The 24,029-nt window shown below is 41.6% G+C and overlaps 1 protein-coding gene across 2 annotated transcripts; it reads right to left on the bottom strand.

Moving 5' to 3' along the window:
* Positions 1-1,392: 1,392 nt before the first annotated feature.
* On the bottom strand, positions 1,393-23,806 carry LOC106580040 (lysosome membrane protein 2). Of its 2 annotated transcripts, XM_014160602.2 has the most exons (13): positions 23,056-23,572; positions 15,936-16,093; positions 15,427-15,574; positions 14,737-14,931; positions 13,557-13,648; positions 13,101-13,220; positions 12,426-12,604; positions 10,480-10,598; positions 9,522-9,595; positions 9,347-9,398; positions 8,968-9,120; positions 8,148-8,195; positions 1,393-5,411 (listed from the first exon to the last, which is right to left on the bottom strand). In XM_014160602.2, exons 1-13 carry the CDS (start codon positions 23,176-23,178, stop codon positions 5,274-5,276), a joined length of 1,599 nt encoding a protein of 532 aa, XP_014016077.1. In that variant the 5' UTR covers positions 23,179-23,572; the 3' UTR covers positions 1,393-5,273. The 2 variants fall into 2 exon arrangements, with proteins under 2 accessions (XP_014016077.1, XP_014016078.1); XM_014160603.2 differs by lacking the exon at positions 8,148-8,195 and having other exon boundaries at positions 23,056-23,806.
* Between the last annotated feature and the right edge of the window lie 223 nt (positions 23,807-24,029).

The raw sequence follows: 24,029 nt of genomic DNA, 5'->3' as shown, positions 1-24,029 counted from the left end.
TCGTTAACACAGGTGTGTGCGTGTTGGCGAGGACAAGGCTGGAGATCACTCTGTCATGCTGATTGAGTTCAAATAACAGACTGGAAGCTTCAAAAGGAGGGTGGTGCTTGGAACCATTGTTCTTCCTCTGTCAAACATGTTTACCTGCAAGGAAACATGGGCCGTCATCATTGCTTTGCACAAAAAGGGCTTCACAGGCAAGGATATTGCTGCCAGTAAGATTTCACCTAAATCAACCATTTATCGGGTCATCAAGAACTTCAAGGAGAGCGGTTCAATTGTTGTGAAGAAGGCTTCAGGGTGCCCAAGAAAGTCCAGCAAGCGCCAGGACCGTCTCCTAAACTTGATTCAGCTGCAGGATCGGTGCACCACCAGTACAGAGCTTGCTCAGGAATGACAGCAGGCAGGTGAGTGCATCTGCACGTACATTGAGGCGAGGACTTTGAGGATGGCCTGGTGTCAAGGGCAGTAAAGAAGCCACTTCTCTCCAGGAAACACATCAGGGACAGACTGATATTCTGCAAAAGGTACAGGGGTTGGACTGCTAAAGACTGGGTTAAAGTCATTTTCTCTGATGAATCCCCTTTCCAATTGTTTGGGGCATCCGGAAAAAAGCTTGTCCGGAGAAGACAAGGTGAGCGCTACCATCAGTCCTGTGTCATGCCAACAGTAAAGCATCCTGAGACCATGTGTGGCGTTGCTTCTCAGCCATGGGAGTGAGCTCACTCACAATTTTGCCTAAGAACACAGCTATGAATAAAGAAATGGTACCAACACATCCTCGGAGAGCATCTTCTCCCAACCATCCAGGAACAGTTTGGTTACGAACAATGCCTTTTCCAGCATGATGGAGCACCTTGCCATCAGGCAAAAGTGATAACTAAGTGGCTCGGGGAACAAAACATCGATATTTTGGGTCCATGGCCAGGAAACTCCCCAGACCTTAATCCCATTGACAACTTGTGGTCAATCCTCAAGAGGCGGGTGGACAAACAAAAACCCACAAATTCTGACAAACTCCATGCATTGATTATGCAAGAATGGGCTGCCATCAGTCAGGATGTGGCCCAGAAGTGAATTGACAGCATGCCAGGGCGGATTGCAGAGGTCTTGAAAAAGAAGGGTCAACACTGCAAATATTGACTCTTTGCATCAACTTCATGTAATTGTCAATAAAAGCCTTTGACACTTATGAAATGCTTGTAATTATACTTCAGTATTCCATAGTAACATCTAACAAAAATATCTAAAGACACTGAGGCAGCAAACTTTGTGGAAATAAATATTTGTTTCTCTCAACTTTTGGCCACGACAGTCTTAATTAATTAAAAGTAAAAACAGTATTTAATGGTAATGTTGGTATCGTGTTAAAAGCAAAACACAGCCATCAACTGTATTCTTTGCTACTTTATTTTTTTGGCAAATACACTAAAAATGTTTACAAAAGCATTGTATAAACATTTGTGCAGTGTAAATTATCAAAACTAAAACTAATGTATATTACATTTGAAATTGTTTTTCACCCAACATGACGATTGTCATTTTCAGCAGCAAAAAACATTTAATAACTCAGAAGTAACATGAAATGTCTGTTAGATAGTGACTGAGACCTTTAGAAACGTACACAAAATGAAATGTGAAAAAAATAGATACAGTTGCTACACTGGTTACTTGAAAGCAAATTAAGGAAATAAAGGATGGTATGGCATTACCGTTATTTTTCCATGAAGGAGAGCTTCATTCATCTATGGGTTAGATTGCTTGTACACGACCCTTGTACCCATCCAGGCACTAAGGCAATCTCCCTCCACATGCATACACATTATCAGCCTTCCAATTAAATCACTCCAGTTTGACAAAACAGTACATTGTCTGTACAAAAATGTCTACATAAGCTTATCATCCCACACACACACACACACACACACACACACGACCATCTCGGAATTCTCTAAGAACATTTGTGAGACAGAAAAATTCAATGATCAACTGAAATGTGCTCGATGACCCCCAGTTGAATATTACTATACAGAAAAAATATAAAGGAAATGAAACAGGACCACAAACAAAAAAAAACATAAATTCAGAAAAACAAAGACAACATTGAACATATGGATACATAAATTGTGTCAGATTAAAAAAACATTTAATAAAATGTGTTTTTACATAACATATTGTTTTGTCAATACATAAAACGTATTTTTTTCTCCCGCACATTAGAGCGGCATTTTTGCATAACAAGCAATATAGATCGCCCCAGTCTCTTGATATTAACAATAGTTATGGAATTCTAAAAACCTTTTTTTTTGTTATCTTGTTGGGAAAAGACAACTCAAACACTGTTGTAAATACACTGCAATTGGATCCTGGCACTGTTTTAGATGGCTTGCATCTGAAATGGCACCCTAATCCCTAAACCGTGCACTGCTTTTGACCAGAGCCCTTTGGGCCCTGCACTGTACAAAAGGTATATGGTGCAATTACTATTAGGTAGGCGGTGGCACAACCGTTATCTCGGAGGAGAGTAGACAAGCTAGAACAGATCCATGTAGGTTATCTTTGGTCACGCACAGAGGAGCGAATGGACATAAATGATTGGGTACAAAGGTGAATGGGACTAGTCAGTCAGTGTCTCAGGTGTGTGTGTGTGTGTGTGCACACACTGTTAAGCATACAACACACATGGCTCTGGTTTGAGGTCTTATATGTTCAAGTCAAAAAAGGATAGTATGATATACTGTGATGATTATACAAGTACAGCCATGCTTGCACAATGCAATAATTGCCTGCAAGTACAGTAGGTTTCAAACTGAAAAGGCCTATTGTGAATTGGTTCTTGATATATAATCATGATATATAAAAAAAAAAAAATCAGGACCAGTTTATCATAGTACATCCCCAAAGCCATGTCTGACAGACGTCCTTACGGCACAAACTAACTAATACTTGAACAACTCTCATTTGTTTACTAGAGTATCCATCTAGACTTCCAGAAATAGTTTCCAGTTTTAACAACCCAAGCCATCATCACCCACAGAAACTAAATTCTCAATATGGACAATTCTTCAGCCACTTTAAGGTCTGCTACAATAACAACTGAGATCAAGTCCTCATCAGTTAACAGAACTGGGGTTAAAAACCATGATACTCGGTGTTACAATTTTGCAATCTATAGTCATCTGCTAATTCCAGTAAATGACAGCAAGTTTTGGGCATTGTATCCTGTGCTCAAATATTCTTAAACATTTAAGGAGTTCACAGACCAGACTTAACAATTCAGAAGAGTTGATACCAGTTTGTTGGAACAACCCTAAACAGAATATGAGCATGGATGGTTTCTCCGCAGAAAAATAAAGCCCATAGGTTATGGTAATTAATTGCAGCAATAATAGATAAAAAAATATTATTATTTTATCTACTGAAAAGCAAGTAACAAAGGCAAAGTGTCCATCTAGAATTACACCTCAGGAACCAATGAAAAACAACCCTGGGTCAAACCACTGAAATACACCGAAGGACCATTGCATTTTACATAACCCCAAAAAATACATGGCAAGTTCTCTTTTTTTGGAAAGTGCAGGAATCACATTTTGAAGTTGACAGTATTATTGACTTAGGACATTTTTTTTCCAGAAGCGACTGCCAAAAGCCTTGACACGACACAGAGACTAGTGACCAACGACAGCAACAAAAAAACACAAAATATACAGTAAGACAAATAGTGATTCAAGTGTCATGTTTGTCTGAATACCTGAAGCTCCTTGGCTAGCCAGTTGACTCTGTTCGACATAACATGCACAGCAGAAGCAGTGTGCAGGGCCTGACTGTTTATTCTAGAATAAAAAAAAAGTTCTCTTTACAGGGCACCCATCGTCTTCAAATCAAATCGTAGACAAGCCCATTTGGCGCATAATGCAACAAATATTGTATTACAGTGAAACGCCTACTTACAAGCCCTTTCCCAACAATGCAGTGTTAAAAAACTAAATGGTAAATATAATATGTATAATATGCTTCTAGCAGGGTACAGACTATGTGAAGTCCTGTTACCTTATGAGGACTGTATTAGCAATCCAACTTGTGCTTATTCTAAGTATCAGTACAGACACACAACGTGGGTCGACACTGTTGTTAAAATTTAAAAAAAAGTGTTTTAGGCACACCTTTGACTACTTGCTGGATTAGGTCAGAGGTAGCCTAACATTTCCCCATTACATATGTACAACTAAGATATCCAGCTTTTTACTGTATCCACATGAAGAATCAACACACTGAACAATTGTAAGGCAGAAAGTAGGTTCAAGTCTCCCTTGTAATGTAGGTTTTTCTTCCATTTTGAATATTAGATTAAAGTTTATGGTATTTCTACTTCGGCTATAGGTACAATCCCCTAACACCGCATAATGGGAAAAGCAGCCATCTACTAACGCGTTATCTTCTGACTTTGACATGTCTTCAAAAAGGTTTCCAAAAATTCCAATATGTAAAAAAAAAAGCTAAATCTCTCAGTTGTCATACTACACAGTGCCTGCATCAAGAAAAAGTAACCCATAGTCCAATCAAAACAGAACACTACAGTGTAAGACATGCACACACAGTCACAAATTCTGTTTGATGACAACTTGGGTATGTGAACTGACTGATTCATCTCAGGAAAATGCTCAACATAATATGAAGTTTGGCTCAGTCCAAAAGGATATGGAAGTAAGTACACAGTTTTGTTAGCAAACCCACATTCTGAATCGCTGAAAACTCAGTTACAGGGAGGGAGGGAATACTACTAGTCATACTATTTCACTTAAGGAGCAAAGGTTTTAATCTGTTGCTTGTTTTGGAGATAACCTCACAAACACCGTTACAAAGAAATGTTAAAGGACCTTCTGGTCTTCATTGTTCAGGTAAATACTACGGTCAGTCAGTGCTCTTTGAGCCCTGTTGGAAGGCTGATAGTGGTTGTTAATCATTGAGAATACTGACTGATATTCTACTTCAAAGTGCAGAAAATACTCACAAAACCTATTGTCCTGGCTGAGATAACTAGTGTTTCGCCATGAACCCAGCGGTGAGCTCGACAGAAAATAGACAAGTGACATTAGTAGTAGACCGGAGATGTTGTTTTGCACTATGGCAGGAAGAAAGGCCATGCTCAGCAGGAGAGTAGGACAGTCCCCAAAAGTGAAAACCCCTGTCCGCACTGCAAAACCCCGCCTTGGTTATAATACCGCGCCCAGGCTGCTCCGCCTGCCCCTCCCCTCCACACACTGCAGCCTCCATCAACATTTCTGAGCCTCCACAGGAGACATGGCGATGTAGGAGCCGTTCCTCATTGGCTGGTTGGTGTGGTTGTTTTCTGATGGTTCAACCTCTGGTTTGTCGCTGACTTGAGTGTAGGCAGTTTCGTCTTTTGCCGTCTGAAGAGGGAAAAACATTTTGTAAAGGTCAAAAGAATCCCGTCATGAAAACAACAACCAGTTATATACTTATAACTAAATTGGAAATATTGTACACATGAAAATTAAATGTTAATGCAATGTTATAGAATAAACTAATTGTGGATATATAATGAATTAATGTCACTGTAAAAACCACCAAACCCAAAATACTTTTCAACTTAAAGAACAAATATAATATGAAGCAGGAATGAGATGGATGTACACTGAACAAAACTATAAATGCAACATGTAAAGTGATGGTCCCATGTTTCATGAGCTGAAATAAAAGATCCCAGAAATGTTCCATACGCACAAAAAGCTTATTTCTCTCAAATGTTGCACTCAAATGTGTTTACAACCCTGTTAGTGAGCATTTCTCCTTTGCCAAGATAATCCATCCACCTGACAGGTGTGGCATATCAAGAAGCTGATTAAACAGCATCATCATTACACAGGTGCAGCTTGTGCTGGGGACAATAAAAGGCAGCTCTAAAATGTGCAGTTTTGTCACACAACACAATGCCACAGATGTCTGAAGTTTTGAGGGAGCATGCAATTGGCATACTGACTGCAGGAATGTCCACCAGAGCTGTTGCCAGAGAATTGAATGTACATTTTTCTATCATAAACCGCCTCCAACGTCGTTTTAGAGAATTTGGCAGTATGTCCAACCAGCCTCACAACCGCAGATCACGTGTATGACGTTGTGTGGATGAGCGGTTTGCTGATGTCAACGTTGTGAACAGAGTGGCCCATAGTGGGGTTATGGTACAGGCAGGCATAAGCTATGGACAATGAACACAACCGCATTTAATCGATGGCAATTTGAATGCACAGCGATACCATGATGAGATCCTGAGGCCCATTGTGGTGCCATTCATCCGCCGCCATCACATCATGTTTCAGCATGATAATGCACGGCCCCATGTTGCAAGGATCTGTAGACAATTCCTGGAAACTAAAACTGTCACAGTCCTTCCATGGCCACCATACATGTCAACTTGGCACAGCCATTGAAGAGGAGTGGGACAACATTCCACAGGCCACAATTAACAGCCTGAGCAACTCTATGCGAGGGAGATGTGTCGCGCTGCATGAAACAAAATGATGGTCATACCAGACACTGACTGGTTTTCTGATCCACGCCCCTAACTTTTTTATTATTTTTTAAGTACTCTGATCAACAGATGCATCTGTATTCCCAATCATGTGAAATCCATATTAGGGCCTTATGAATTTATTTCAATTGACTGATTTCCTTATATGAACTGTAACTCAGTAAACTCTTTGAAATTGTTGCATGTTGCCTTAATATTTTTGTTCAGTGTGGCTGGCTAGCCAGCTCATATAATTACCAGAACATATCTGCCAACGTTATTGCGTTTGACTCTAGCCTACTACTGTATGCATATATACTTAAAAATATAAACAAACATTTCTGGGATCTTTTATTTCAGCTCATGAAAAATGGGACCAACACTTTACATGTTGCGTTTATATTCTTGTTCAGTATATACACACACACACACACACGTATGTAGACACCCCCTCAAATTAGTGGATTCAGCTAAGTCAGCCACACCCGTTGCTGACAGGTGTATAAAATTGAGCACACAGCCATGCAAACCTCCATAGGCAAACATTAGCACTAGAATGGGCTAACTGAAGAGCTCAGTGACTTTCAATGTGGCACCGTTGCCCTGCTAGAGCTGCCCCGGTCAACTGTAAGTGCTGTTATTGTGAAGTGGAAACGTAGCGCACAAAAATCATCTGTCCTCGATTGCAACACTCACTACAGAGTTCCAAACTGCCTTCGGAAGCAACGTCAGCACAAGAACTGTTAGTCGGGAGCGTCATCAAATTAGTTTCCATGGCCGAGCAGCCACACACAAGCCTACGATCACCATGAGCAATGCCAAGTGCTGGCTGGCGTGGTGTAAAGCTCGCTGCCATTGGACTCTGGAGCAGAGGAAACACGTTCTCTGGAGTGATGAATCACGCTTCACCATCTGGCAGTCCAACGGACGAATCTGGGTTCGGAAGATGCCAGGGAAACACTACCTGCCCCATTGCATAGTGCCAACTGTAAAGTTTGATGGAGGAGGAATAATGGTCTGGGGCCGTTTTTCATGGTTCGGGATAGGCACCTTAGTTCCAGTGAAGGGAAATCTTAATGCTACAATGACATTCTAGACGATTCTGTGCTTCCAACTTTGTGGTAACAGTTTGGGGAAGGCCCTTTCCTGTTTCAGCATGACAATGCCCCAGTGCACAAAGCGAGGTCCATATAGAAATGGTTTGCCGAGATCGGTGTGGAATAACTTGACTGGCCTGCAGAGCCCTGACCTCAACCCCATTGAACACCTTTGGGATGAATTGGAACGCAGACTGTGAGTCAGGCCTCATCGCCCAACATCAGTGTCCGACCTCACTAATGCTCGTGGCTGAATGGAAGCAAGTCCTCACAGAAATGTTCCAAAATCTAGTGGAAAGGCTTCCCAGAAGAATGGAGGATGTTTTATGGCAGCAAAGGGGGGGACCAACTCTATATTAATGCCCATGATTTTGTAATGAGATGTTTGACGAGCAGGTGTCCACATACTTTGGCCATGTAGTGTATATATAATCCCTAAAGATAATTTTAAATTATAAGCAACAAGCAAGAATTGCTAACAGCTCAAAGAAAATAGCAAACGAAGCAAAATGAAGACTTACAGTAAAAGAATGAAAAGCTTCAGTAAAATCAATACGTTTTACTTCATTCTAAAACAGAAAGGAAAAAGGGGGGGGGGTTACAGAAATGCTTTATCATAATATGTTAACTATACAGTTCTTTACAATAGCTTTATTTGATAAAACAAGCTTTATCTGAATACTTTAAAATACCAATTCTCTCTCTGTGATGTGAACTCCTACTTTGTTTCTCAGCATGAACATGCCGGCAGGCCTACATCTGTGTTGTTGAACCATGTGGGGAAGATACTAAGCTAACTCTTATCTATCTGAGTCATGACTGATGGGTGGGGAATGGGGTCATGCACAAGGGGTCAGAACGACTAACCAAGACAAACACAGATAAGTGTTGAAAGTACACTGGCTAACCTACAGGATTACTAGAGTTCAGTGCCTGTACATCACTGTAGACTGTCATCATTGTGACTGTCTGCCAATGAGGAACTGCTCAGATATATACTTCCTGTTCTGACCTCAGTGGTTTCAATTGTTAGAAAGGCCAGCCGGAATTACTTTTCATACAGACATTACAAGAGGTAGGACATGATGACCATGTGAGTTTTACCATGTAAGCAGTTGGAGGTTACCCTTAGTCACCAGACCAGTGATGTTAACATAGAAGTATAAATGGTCTATATACACTAATAACCACTTATGAAATCCTTCACCACAACTGACATTGTGAGTGAAGTGCCCAATTGCGAATTAAATGCACAATTTACACCATATTTCAGAGAAGCTAATGAATATTCTTGTTTGGGGTGTCCTGGGAGTAAGTGCAGGGGTAGAGGGGAGGTCTTACCTTCTTCTGGCGAGACCTGCAGACCAGGAGGACGAAGACTACGAGCAGGATGGCGCCCATGCCCACGATGAGCAGAGGGAAGTTGGACACCAGGGTCACGATGAGCAGCAGGGTCCTCATCTGGGTAGCAGAGTCATCGTCGATAGTGGCCGTCTGGGGGAGGTCACTACGGTTATCAACCCGTCTTTACTATTTCATTAACTGGTGTTATTAAAACAGACGCTGTAAACCAGTTATTAACTAGTCTTAATAATAGACCAGTAACAAAGGATTTTCTCTGGCAAAATGTTGAAACTTTATTTGACATTTCTAGGCTGCACGTGAGGCCGACTGAATTTCACAAAATAATGGAGAGAGGGAGGGAGGAGATATGTCTTACCTCATTGACAAACATGATAGGGAAAATTGTAACGTTTAGATGTTTGGTTTTGCTGAGGAAGAGAAAATGTAATGAGGACTCAAGGTTCAACAATGGGCCTTCTCATCCTTCATACTAATTGAGTGGGAAAAGATCAGGCTTCAAAGTGGGTAAAACTGTTCTGGTCTTTACTTACGGAAAGCCTGGAACTCTGTTCAAAATGATATTGAGCTGGGCTCTCTTGCAGGCACGGATGGGGACCCCAGTGGTCTAGAAATAAAAATAAATGGAGACAGCTAATTTTAATAATCCACTGGTACTTCATAAAACACACAAATACAAAATGTCACATAGCTATTAAATACAGACTGTTAATAATCAGATTGAGACTATGTAAACAGTATACACTCGGTGGCCAGTTTATTAAGTACACCACCCCGTTCATGAAAGTGGTTCGCTCCTACACAGTGAGTCACATGTCTGTGGTTTGCTATATAAAGCAGGCAAACAGGCATTCAGTTACTGTTTCGATTGAACGTTAGAACGGCCAAAACGAGTAACCTAAGCGACTTTGAGCGTGGTATGATCGTCGGTGCCAGGCGCGCCAGTTCCAGTAGCTCAGAAACGGACGGCCTCTTGGGATTCTCACACACGACAGTGTCTTGGGTTTACAGAGAATGGTGCAACAAGCAAAACACATCCAGTCAGCAGCAGTCCTGTGGGCGAAAACAGCTTGTTGATGAGCGAGGTCGAAGAAGAATGGCAAGAATCGTGTAAGCTAACAGGCGGGCCAAACAGGAACACAATTCCCAGGTCCTGTTGTGTCATGTTGATGGCAGAGTCAGGCTTTGGCGTAAGCAGCATGAGTCCATGGCCCCATCCTGCCTAGTGTCAATGGTACAGGCTGGTGGAGTTGGTGTGGGGAGTGTTTTCCTGGCACACGTTCGGTCCCTTGATACCAATTGAGAAAGTTTAAACGCCACAGTGCATCTGAACATTGTTGCTGACCAGGTGCATCCCTTCATGGCTAAAAAGGGGTCCGACCCGATACTAGATGGGTGTACCTAATAAACTGGCCACCGAGTTCAGGGCCCATAACAGATCCCACATATTGGCCTTATGACATACATGTTAGATAAAATGTTTGTTCATACTGGATTAAGGTCAAGGTAAGTCTCATGCTCCTCCTTGTTGGGGCTCAGTCCTTCAACAGCATTAACGTACATGGCATCAGCCTGATAGAAGTGAGGGAATGACACCACGATAGGGGCACCTATGGACAAGAGGAATGAGATAGGGGTGAAACATGATTTAAAGGCCCAGTGCAGTCAAACATTTTCTGTGTTTTATATACATCTCCACTCTGAGGTTGGAATAATAATATGAAATTGTGAAAATTATGATAATGCCCTTTAGTGTAAGAGCTGTTTGAAAAGAGCACCTGAAATCTCAGCCTGTTTTTGTGGGATGGAGTTTTGGCCTGCCTGGTGACATCACCTGGTGCTAAATTTGTTAACAGACCAATAAGAAAGAGAGTTCCAAACCTCTCTACCAATAACAGCACCTTTTTTTTCTCCCCACTCAGACCACTACGAGACAGTCCTAGCAAAATTCTTGCTTGAGAAATTGCTCTTTGCCAAGAAGCTATGTTTCTTTTTTACCATTTTAATTTAATACAAATCACAGTTAGGTACTTAATTGTTACCCAGAAATGATTTGATATTGAGAAACGGCTGCATTGGACCTTAGAGACAAAAACCCCCACAAGCAACCAATATGATCAACTACCCTTGATCCTTATCCTGGACTGCCATCATGGAGGATTAAGCAAAACAAAGTCAAATGTTTGAATATTGAGGGTCTAAAAAGGAAATATCATGGACAGATGTGAGAGATTGCTAATGTGTGCTATCTGGTATTATAACCCAAGCACAGAGACAGCGGAACAGATAGCAAAAATGTGTAGAGTTCCTCCTTGCCATTGGAAAGGCAGCCCATACCGGACAGATTCTGACAAGCCATTGGAAAGGCAGCCCATACCGGACAGATTCTGACAAGCCATTGGAAAGGCAGCCCATACCGGACAGATTCTGACAAGCCATTGGAAAGGCAGTCCATACTGGACATGTTCTGACAAGCCATTGTAAAGACAGCCCATACCGGACATGTTCTGACAAGCCATTGGAAAGGCAGCCCATACCGGACATGTTCTGACAAGCCATTGGAAAGACAGCCCATACCGGAAATGTTCTGACAAGCAATTGGAAAGGCAGCCCATACCGGACATGTTCTGACAAGCCATTGGAAAGACAGCCCATACCGGAAATGTTCTGATAAGCAGACACGGTGAAATCATGGCTGTTTTTCAAAACCCAAGAGAAAAACTATTCCTTTGAGGTCATAATGACCATTCTGAAGTTCCACAAGGTACTAACCTCAGAGACACAATAGAATGTGTTCCATTTCATTATGTGGCACAACTTGAGTGAGTTAATAACCATCACTAAGGAATATGGAAACAACTCAAAACTGCAATAACTGACAAATGGAATTCAAACTGACAAAAGCAATTAACAAGGGCCCTAGTTCACTTGTAGCCCGGAGATTACTCAGTCATAACAGCATCCAGACTGTTGAACTTTCTCTGCTGCACCACACCGTGAATGCGGATGTTCCTTAACACACATACAGTACAGGACTTAAAAATATATCTACTCTCCCCACGAGACTTAAGGGTTACAGTAGTGCATTTATATGCCATGTGTTTGTACATGGATTGTTTTACGAGAGGAAACCATTTAGAGATAAGCCTTATCCTAGCCCTCAGGTCCACAGGTATGCAGGCAATTCAAGTGTTTTATAGCCCTCATCCAGAGTTAATCATTCACCATCTACACCATTGTAAAATCTGGATAGTCAAACATGGGAATTTCTGATATTTACTGCAGCTGGAAGCGCAGCTAGAATTGGATTGACTGGGGTATTCTTTTCAGTCCAAAACACTAAGTTATGTTGTTAGTCAAATCAAACAGTGGGTGAGTGGGGCGCATGCTTTGTTATGCAAACCAGGGTTGCAACAGGGTGACGAACCGTCTCGTACCTTCTCGGCAAACACTGACTTTAAGCACCCCGGTGCCAAGGCAGTCCCCAGCTGGCACACAGAAGCCGGCGTTGGTAGGGTTCTCCTTAGGACTCTGCAGGACATCATGTGGAGGGGCGAAGCGGTAGGCTGGGATGCCCTTCACTTCCACGTCCTCAACATAACCCAGATGGATAGACCTAGAACACAGGGAGAAGTGGGAATAAGGATATGGACACAAGACGTGTAGTAGGACTTTCTCATTATATCGAATTTATGGCAGGATTTTGAAACTCTTCATTCAGTTGTACATGTCATTTCCAGAGAAGAGTGTGAGGTCGGCGGTCTCAGAATGTGTCACATACTGTGCTGAGCATTGGGTAACTATGAGAAGATAATGTACAACTGTTTTGATTGAGTCAAAGCTTCCTTTTCATATCATGTGCAGTTTTCCCAGTTTCTCCTCATGCGTCATGGTGCTGGTTGGGCCATGCTCAGCTCACACTTGTTTACTATGATCAGGGCGTGACGTCTTCTACAGTGGTTTTATCAGTCTGAGAGGGATAGGAGTCTGTTGTTTCCAAGAATTCCTGGCTGTCACCTAAACCACTGCCCCTCTTTGTACTTTCTACTTTGACTGTAAGCAAATCATAGACTACCGATAATACAAGATTTGGAGATATGACTGTGACGTACCTGCAGAGGTCAGCAGCGAAGATGTACAGCAGCTCTTTCCTGGACAACAGAGGGTGGAACACACTGCCATCCGTGCCGTTTATCATGTTGCTCTGGTTAGAGGACCACCACGACATTTCACTGTTGATAGGGGAAAGGTAAGACATCAAGAGGGCGCCTTTGTCTACATAAGGTTATTCTAACATAACGGAACCAAATATTGATTCCATTTAAACTGCCTGGAAGCCATTAAACATAAGATTTTGCAATCTGCTCTGTCATGACAGGGAGCAACTGGGAATAACCTTGGACTTTGAATACTTGAATTGGACAGATACCAAGTCATCCCCGTTCAGTGAGTAAACCCAATGGCCGGGGCAAGGACCAAAAAGCAAAATGCTGACATGAGAAACTTTCTTGTTATCCATTAAATCACAACAACATGAAGGTAGAAAAACAGAGGAAAAGGGTCCCTACGTCAGCCCGTTCCATGTGTCTATTCTTCCATATTCCATGTAGTCCCGTTCGCCAGTCAGGAACACAAACTCTCCTTCGTCGGTTCCATTTTTCTGGGAGGATAGAGAGAGCAACAATAGTTCAGTGGGACTGTCATATCAAAACAAGTACATCCAACAAACAGGGGAACAGCGGACAGGTCCAGAATTAGAAACAGACAAACGAGCTTTAATAAGCAGAGTTAAAGTTAGAACATCTTCCGTTATTGATGTTAAGTGAATTGGGAAGTCATTTCTGTGTTTAAAGTGGCTGGTTGTCGTTGTTGGAAATGTACTGACGGGGAATATTGGGCTCTAGAGGCTCAAATAAAAATGCCACTGTATTACTGTAGCCTGCCTATCCAGTTCCGTTTTCTCATAATACAGTTTTATTGGGAGTAGGTTTGGGCGATACACCGTTTATACTGTATGCTGGGGTATTTCTAAATATGGAGGGTATGCTTTTCAATACCATTTTTTTAAATGGGGGGGCGGGTTGCAGTGGGGGTGTGTGCTACGCCACTGCTTATAACTAGATTTATAACTATAAGAAACCTAAGATGTGTCAAATAAAATATATCCAGCACAGGGCTCCAGTTTTGCATTTGGTTTGCTAACTTGCCATCTAAGTGGCTAGATGTCAAGATCAAGCTTCTTGGTTACAGCAGAGACATTCAATCCCCTCATGGATCAAGATCCCTGTTGCCTAAATTGTTTTGTGTGCACTTCCAGTAAAACCCCGGTATGGTACAGAAACGATACACAGTATGAAAATATGGATAGCGCCCAACCCTAATGGGCAACATTAAGACTCCGTAAGAGTGTCAAACTAACAATAAAAAGTCCCTTCCAGATAAATGCTCTGACAGTTGAGATTTGAAAGTTTAGGTACAGGTACAATTCTACCCACTGTCTACTTCTTTCTGGGATTTTCCAAATAATGCACTGAACTTGTTTATTAAATCTGACTGTTTGCTTTTTATTGCATGAGGCATTTATTGCGCAATGTCACAACTTCTATTAAAATCACAATTTCAAGACCGGCCATAACTTTAGTGAAGGACTGTATTAACAAGGACCAGCTCTGAAGTGTAATCTGAGTGAGCATATGGCTTATTACATACAGTATTTCAAGGTTTTTACTGAATACAAACAGTGCTTACCTTCCACATCAGTCCAAACATCTCGTCCACCTCTGGTTTCATGGCGTGGATTTTGGAGAGCAGGGGGTCCTTGAAGCCCCATAGCACCTCGTGAACGGTGCGGGTCATGAAGATTTCCACACCGATGGAGTTCATCCACATGGAGACGAAGGTGCGCAGCAGGAAAGAGTAGGAGTTCAGCTCGTTCATCACCGCCTGTCGAGAGAGAGAGAGTTAAACACAATCATTAGCAACATTTGTAAGTCCATAGCTTTTGTTGCCATCTGGTCTGGTCCTTGTCATTGGAAATTGGATGAAGTCCACAAAAGTCTCTGTGATAAAGTAACAAGCTTATAGGAACAAGTCACCAAGATTGTGAATTGTAAATGTGTTTTTTGCAAATCCCATTCCCCCCTTGAAGACCCTCTTGGAGAGTGGGGTCACGGCCAGGGATCAGCCATTATTGAATGCGTCCCCGGAGCCTTGCTCAAGGGCACACCGGCAGATTTGTTTTACCTAGTTGGCTCGGGAATCGAACCAGCGACCTTTCAGTTACTGACCCAATGCTCTTAACCACTAGTCCATCTGCAGCCCAACACACTGTATTGCGGATATACCATGTCCATGGCAGCTAAGATAAAGTGCATGTGTGAAGACTACAAGTATGTAGAGGTAACAAGCAGAGACCGAGAGACACACACACTAACTCACCACAGCTGGGATGTTGACTGTCCTCAGAATGTCGACCTCTGGATTACCCCGGGACTTCTCTGGGACGAAGACAAAGCTTTTGGGGTTCAGGGCATAAACCTTGGTTCCGTTTTCGAGGAAAGTTACATTTTCCCTGGGTCTGTATTCCCTGTTATGGAAAGGTGTGGGTAGAAAGGTTGTCGTTCCAAACAATCCCCCCCCCCCCCCCATGTCAAACAAGTCCATGAGCAGGATCAGCAGCATGGAATAACATTCAGTCCATATGACTTTCCCAAGACCTGCATCACCAGCTTCCCATGATCAAACAAACAGATCATAAAACAAATACATAGTGGACCGAATCTTAACTTGAGATATACACACGAAACACAAATATTAGCAAAAACCTTTCATTGGTATCGATATAGGAGTTCCACTGAAGTCTGAGTTACGAGTGTTGATCTCAAGCCCTTTGTGAACTGAGGCCATCTCATTTGAAAGGAGAGCAGTTAGTGTTGTGGTCAATCTACCTGTAAGTGTAAGGTCCAATCTGGGTGACAGCTGCTTTGCCTCCTGCTAAGAACACTTCAGGGTTGGTCACGTTGAAGAAGTAATACTCCATGTAGACTGGAGGTGGTGGGTTCTTCCACGACTCAAATACTCGGCTCGCCTCAGTCAAGGTCAATTCCTACAAAAAAAGAGAGCGAAATACAGTTAATGATGGAGGACAGACCAAAACAACAATGATATCTCCAAGCATAATTTGTTTACGGTAGTACATTCCGGAGGGATAGAAAGCTATTTAGCCTAAAAAGCTATTTAAAACAATTTCTTTCATTTCTAAACTAAGGATATATTGGCTTTCAAAAGCAATTACATTATTGATTGCGGCAGCATCATCCACCAACAATCCTTTTCAGGTTATGCCAGGAGAGAGCACACATTGCAATTAATGTAGCGTACACCCTATGCCAGCACACCAAAACAGGGTAAGGGGGAAAGGTCCTTCACAGCTGAATAACTGTCAGTACAAGCAGAAAACCTGAGTGAAAACTGCCCAGGGGGAGTCTCTGTCGACTTCAGCAGGATGAGAATGATATTTGCATTTTGCTCAGGACAATCTTCAAAAAGCCTAAATTACCACCCACCATAGTGGCAGCGTGACAGTTTGAATAAACAATATGGACTAGCATCACTGTCCTATTAGTCATCATCTGAATACAGGAAAGCGGTTAAAGTTAGCCATCATGCCTGGACTAGAAAAGACAGTCGCTTCAACAAGGTAACTCAATTGTAATTAAAACTGACGCAGTGACATTCAACACCTTGAATGAATGAAGCGTGTTGAAACACGGTTGCCAAATCTAAAGAGCAAATTACTGTTAAGCGGTCTGTTGATCCATAAAATACTGGTAAGTACTCGACGCCAATGGGGCCTACCGTATAGAGAAATCGGTATTACTAACTTCAAGTGAGAAATGTCTCACTTCCCCCGTCCTTTACGTAAGGGGTTCCTGATTGCTTTCTCTGTCCTCTGAGTAAAGTGAGGTGTACTTGAGAAAGGCCTTTACCATTCACACAGCTCACTCAGCTGAAGTCTCAGAGAAGCTCAGCGAAGCTCAGCGAAGCTCGGTGATTGAAAGAGGATGTTTATTTTAAGGTGTGGCCCAACAGGGATGCACAAACTCTTCTTTCCTGTCAAGACTTTAGTGCAACCATGATTTAAGATGGTAGAATGACTCATTACAATGGAGGTGCATACTCCCTATGGAGACTTAAATGATAGGACAGTATTTTGGCTCATACACACACATTCTGAGAAACACACTCTATACAACTGGGCCAAAGGTCAGAACTCCCTAGCTAGAGCATTGAACTGGGGGGCTTACTCCTCAGGGGCAAAACAGAAGCCTATTGCTTCATTTAGATTCCAGTCAGTTTTAAAACATGATCATAACTTCGAGTGGGCATATTGCAGCAGTGAAATAGGCTAGTTTCCAGCACAAGTCATGTAAACAGTGTTCTAATAAAAAGTTAGGAGCACAACTAGGGATGCACGATATATCGGTGAACATATCGGAATCGGCTGATATTAGCTAAAAATGGCAACATCGGTATCGGCCCGACATCTAATTTAACGCCGATGTTAAAAACCGATGTTAAAGCAACCGTGCATACCTATATAACGTAGGTATATGACGTAATGACGCCGCATAAAATGTTGCGCTACACGTGCAGCACAGCATTCTTAACCGAGCCCACAATGTCTGCTGTGTGGATTGAGTAGTCATTTGAAAGAGTAAGACATTTTCAGCGAGACAACTTAAAGGCGAAATCCATTAATGCCAAGATAATGGAATTCATTGCCCTTGACAATCAACCGTTCTCTGTCGTGGGTAAGGTTGGCTTTCGCCGACTGGTCAAGCACCGGTACACACGACCAAGTGCGCTATTTTTCAGATGTTGCCCTACCGGAGTTACACAGTAAAAGCGTCACTGCTATTAGCTTCACGACATACATACTACGGAACGCCGTTTGGGTCTTTGCGTGTCAAAAAAGATACAGTAGCACTGTCAAAGCTGTACAACAAAGTCAGCAATCAAGCAAACACCGGCCACGAATTATGTGTTTACAATACCGTGCTGGTAATAAAGCATAATTTGTTTGACCGCAACTTCTGTGGTAGCTAGCTTTAGCTTGGTAAAATTACTAGTCAGGATTAAGGGAAAGATGAACGGAGCAAAGTTCAGAGAGACCCTAAATTTAATTGATTAGACATGATTTGGAAAGGCACACCTATCTATATAAGGTCCAACAGTTGACAGTGCATTTCAGAGCAAAAACCAAGCCATGAGGTCGAAGGAATTGTCCGTAGAGCTCCGAGACAGGATTGTGTCGAGGCACAGATCTAGGGAAGGGTACCAAAAAAATGTCTCCAGTATAGAAGGTCACCAAGAACACAGTGGCCTCCATCATTCTTAAATTGAAGAAGTTTAGAACCACCAAAACTCTTCCTAGAGCTGGCCGCCCAGCCAAACTGAGCAATCAGGGGAGAAGAGCCTTGGTCAGGGAGGTGACCAAGAACCCGATGGCCACTCAGAGAGCTACAGAGTTCCTCTGTGGAGATAGGGAAAACCTTCCAGAAGGACAAGGTACAGTGGCCAGGCGGAAGCCACTCCTCAGTAAAAGGCACATGACAGCCCACTTGGAGTTTGCCAAAAGGAACCTAAAGGACTCTCAGACCACGAGAGACAAGATTCTCTGGTCTGATGAAACCAAGATTGAACTTGTTGGTTTAAATCTCAAGCATCACTTCTGAAAGAAACCTGGCACCATCCCTACTGTGAAGAATGGTGGTGGCAGCATCATGCTGTGGGGATGTTTTTCAGCAGCAGGGACTAGGAGACTAGTCAGGGTTGAGGGAAAGATGAACGGAGCAAAGTACAGAGAGACCCTAAATTTAACCACAGGAGGACTCCAATCAAGTTGTAGTAACATCTCAAAGATGATCCATGCAAACACGTTGCACCAAAGCTCAATTTCGAATCTCATAGCAAAGGGTCTGAATACTTATGTAATTCATTTTTGCAAAAAAAAATCTTAGTCTGTTTTCGCTTAGTCATTATGGGGTATTGTGTGTAGATTGATTAGGGAAAAAAACTATTTAACCCATTTTAGAATAAGGCTGTATTATAACAAAATGTGTAAAAGTTCAAGGGGTCTGAATACTTCCCGAATGCACTGTATGTAGCATATTTGGTCTATATAAATTCTAGCTACTTTTTAAGCAAACGTTGTGCTCTACAAACTAATATTTAACTCTGTAAAGACATTTGTTTATTATAAAAAGCTAAAATGTTGATACAAAAACAGGTCATTGAAATTAGTCATTTGTGGAATATTACGTTTCTACACTGTGTAAAAGAGCAACCTATTGAGATGCATTACATTAAATTCTACACTTTGACGTTAACAGGGTAAAGTTTGAGTGACGACATGAGCCCAGTCATTCATTCATTGGTATTGTCATTAATCTTCTAAAGAAACTATCCCTTTTGCTTTCTTTCTGTGCCGTCAAATGTTCAGATATACTGGTAAAGTAACCAGGTTGTTAGCTACAAAAGCTAGCTAATGAGGTAACATTACTGAACAAGGTGTAAACAAATGCCCGTGAGTGGTTTTGAAATACACTTTTGAGGTCTAGGGAAGAACATTTTTAAAACATATTTTGGAGGGTATTGTTGCCTTTTAAATTTCAATTGCACACCTCAAGAGGCTGGTGTTTGGCTGGCAGTGTTTCTGTACTGCATGCGCAATAGCAGAGTTTGCAAAACAAAAGACGACCCGATTGATACAGATCTTTATGATATCATATCATTCAAAAAGGTAAGCCTACTTTGCAATTAACATTTAATTTGTTATGTTTTATGAGAAAACCTTTAGAAATGACTGTTTCAGCATTGCTGTGGTTGACAGAGGCATTCCCATGCCATTATGTCTTCAGAAAGTTACAAGAAATACAAAAATCACTAATGCATTCTTTAAAATCTAGGCTTTTGACTGAACAAATCTGCATTCACGTTTTTTTTCTTCTCTAGGGCACTCGGGGAAACAACTGCACAGTGAAGCCTATCATTACAATAATTATTATCTGGGGGATTTTTTTTCCCTGGTCGCACTGGTACTCCAAAATAAAACATCTGAGCATATGCAACCAACATGGTCGCACTTTAGAGCCTTGAACGTGAATCAACTCAAATTGAATAATCAATGCTGTACAGCAAATTATGATTGCTATAGAGTCAAATATCGCTTCCCATTAAAGAAAAAATATCCAAGTTATTTTGGAAAAGGCAACAAAAAGCCTATTTGATACTTTGAAGACATTTCCTTTTATTTTACAAGATCATTTGAGTCACCTGAATGGTGTGAATTAAAAAGTAAAGCCAAAGTAAGCTAGCTATTCCAATGCTGTGGGTTGGATTGAATGTGTTTAAAGCCAAACACTGCTTGCATACAGGATATGAGAGAGTGAGGGAAACACCAACACGTGACTCAGTCATCAGGAGTGTTCCACCAAGTTTCCACATTTTGCAATCAGTGAAGTTTGTTCTGTTTTCGAGACTAAACTGAGTCCCTTTCAAACAGATACAACTCAAGAGTGACAGTTTCTGTGTGTATAACATTTGAACTAAAACCAAGGTCTAGATTAAAAGAAGTCCTGTGTTTACCAACCTTGAAAAATGAAGGCCACCTAAAGACATCATGTCCACATCATTTATCTCTTAGAAAAGCTTAAAACCTTGATCTCACAAGCAAGCAGGGACAGAGGGTTGCGGTTTATCAATCTTATCATAAATCAAACTCACTATGTGCATGTAGCTGGTGGGTGGGGGTGGGTCACATGAGTGGTAAGGACATGAAAACATAACAACTGTTAGGGTCACTCAAAAATAAATTAAAACTTAAGCCAAAATATAAGCAGGAGTTGTGGTTTGATAACTGTTCAATATAATACGAAATTACATTCAGTGCCATATTTTTCTCTGGTTTTTCCCCCATCTATGAATTATGAAAGAAACCTGTTTGAATTAACGTAAACAGGTTTGTCACCCATGAATTTGTTGTGAAGGTTTTTTACTCTACCCTCCAAAATATAATTTGAGGAGGGGCAGAGGGTTTCTTCCTGGAAGAGCAGTCCTCTAGACCTAGATCAGGCCAGGGCTGAAACAACAAGTTAACAGAGGACTGCTGTCTGACCAAAAAATATCCTGCCTCCAGGCCAAGGAGTCCGTCAGATTCCTTACATGAATTTAACACTCCTCTCCCATCCACGCCCTTTTACCAGAAGTCCTCTAGGTAGGATACTGGAAAGTTGTTCTAAAAGTGCACCATGACATGAAACAACATCAGATCCGTTTTAGAAGTGGTACAGTTGTGGATGGACATAACTTCTTTATTTCTTATTTATCTTTTCAGTCACCGGCAATGTCCGGGCACTTTATTGAACGTAAAGCGCCTGGTAGGCTGATATTTGATATCAGGCTGATATTTGTTTGTTTCATTTCATGATGTTATGTATTCTAGGTCTAGGATGACACTACCGTATCCAAAATAAACCCAGAAGCGAATTTAACAACAGCAATTAAACTGTGGCAGGGAACCTTGGGCTGTTTTTGTCTGTATAATCTCACTGTCAGTTTGACATTTCTGCTGAGGTTCGCAGTTTCAGAAAAAGAAATTGAACCTGTTCAGATCTCTAGGACATTTTGGGGGGAGATTATTTTATAGCGTGATATTTAACCTTGTCAGCAAAGACGGGGAAGAATGAAATGCAAAGTATTCCAAAAGGGAGCTGGACTCCGAGCCTTCACGATCTCTCTCCCTTCCCCCCACCCATGCGCACGCACGCACACACACACCTCCCTACCCTCCCCTGACGGGATTCCTACCCTACTACAACCCCTGACTGATAAACCCAATAAGCCACTTGGAAAGCTCATATAAAACTTTAAATCCCAAATCAATTATATTGTGAGACACACGTGTAAATAAGATGAATACACTGCAGTTGAAGGTGCAGCAGTTCTAATTCAAATAATCTGTATCGTGTATAATAAAGCTTGACTGAGTATGATTTAAAAATATATATATAGTGGGTTTTGTACTGATGGAATAAAGCAGGTTGCTTGCTCTGAGAGCACCCATCCATGGTGATGGTTTTACCACCACGCACTGTGACATGAGCATACCCCGCATTGTAAATCTGCCAGAGATTCCATCCATAGGCTACTACAATACACTGAGTTTACATGCAGAGCTGTTCAAGAGGTTTGAATCAATGTTGCGGATTTATGAATGATACAATGTTGCGATCCTACCACAAAAACCATCACTGGTTGGTGGTAAAAAAAATGCAGCACATAAATTGGCGACCTTGGAATGCATGGTATGTTGCACTGACCCATGTTGGGTGGGCAAATGACTGGAGATGCGGATTGAGTGAACTCAATGCTGTAGCTAGCTAGCAAACATAATTTTAAAGCTCCAGCCTGGTCTCAGACTAGACGTAACATAGTAAACCAGGACACTGAAATTTGTAGCTATGTTACATTTGGTATGGTTACATAAGACATAAGGTATAACTTCAATGTCTAGCAACCCAAAAGGTTGTGTGTTCGCATCTTATCACAAACAACTTTGCTACTACTAACTACTTTTTAGCTACTTTGCAACTACTTGACATGGGAGCTAACCCATCCTCTAACCCTTTAACCTAACTCCTAACCCCTAGCCTAGTTAACCACCTTGCAACCTAGCTAACATTAGTCACAACAAATTAGAATTTGTAACAAACATGTACGAATTGCAATCTGTAACATATTGTACGAATTGTAATCCGTAACATATCATACAAATTGTAATTCATAACATATCACACGAAATAATGATCGTCAATGTGAATTTATGGGAGTCTATGTTACGTCTACTCCTGAGTCCAGGTTGAAAACTAGTAACGAGAAGGGATGGGAAATGTGACTCACCGTCTGCTGTTCAGTGCAAAGACAACAGACGTTAACAAGTTAAAGCCACCAGACAACAAAAAACTATAAAATGCATGTTTGAAGTGGGAAAAAGTTACAACTCACCTTTTTAAGCCGATTGTAAATCATTGTTTGGAAGACTTGAGCCACGACCAATGCGATGCCCACTATCAGCAGATGGGCGCAGAGAATCCCAGTAGCGTAAATTGCACATGATCTCCGAGTCATGGTGCTGGCCAGCTATCAAACTAGCTAATTTGGCAAATTTGAAATGACTTATAACACTAACGATAATACTGTCTGTAGGTTCTGATCTTTATTTTGACTTTATTTCCTCGAAGATAACTGCTACTTCTCACTTTGCCTCATACTCACTACAGACAACACTTGAAAGGAATATAAAATTGCTCGTTGATATGTAGCTATCTACTCGCAAACTGTCTTCGATTAGAATAAATACTGGTACTTAGTGCTGTCAAAAAGAAAACTGTTATTCTTCCCATACAGTCGGTGCCTAACGGAAATCGACTGTGGTGTTCTGAGGCAACGGGTGAAATAGCAGCTCGCAGTGCAGAGGACGGGCGGAAGACCTCCACTCCCTCCTTACCAGATTCAAATTAACTCGAACAAGGCGTCGTTTTGGTCTCTGGTGGGCGTGTTAAAGTCAATGACTGTATATGATGTTAAAATGTAGCGTGCTTTCCGTGTGGCTGAGGTCAGTGTTTTACTTTAAAGCACCATAATAAGACAGCACAAACTAAAACACGTTCGATATGTTTGCCGTTGATGTTCTCTACATAGTTAGCTAATGATTTGTATTTGGATACGTTCAACCAAGCAACGATTTGAAAGTAAACTTTAAGTTTCTGACAATTTTATACCAATTCACTTTCATATGAAATTGCAAGTAATATTATGAAGTAGTGAGGCTAACAACGTGAATGTGCTGAAGGGAGCTTGTGAAGGAATTGGCATCGCATGCTCATTCACATATCACCCTAGGATTGCTGCTAGCTAACTTTATAAACTGAGTGAGTGTTGAGTGTAGCCTAGGCCTACTACTGCCACTGCTTAGCAGG

Source organism: Salmo salar, chromosome ssa20, assembly GCF_905237065.1.
Source record: "Salmo salar chromosome ssa20, Ssal_v3.1, whole genome shotgun sequence".
In the NCBI taxonomy this organism is placed as follows: domain Eukaryota; kingdom Metazoa; phylum Chordata; class Actinopteri; order Salmoniformes; family Salmonidae; genus Salmo; species Salmo salar.
This window is presented reverse-complemented; position numbering and strand designations above follow the sequence as displayed.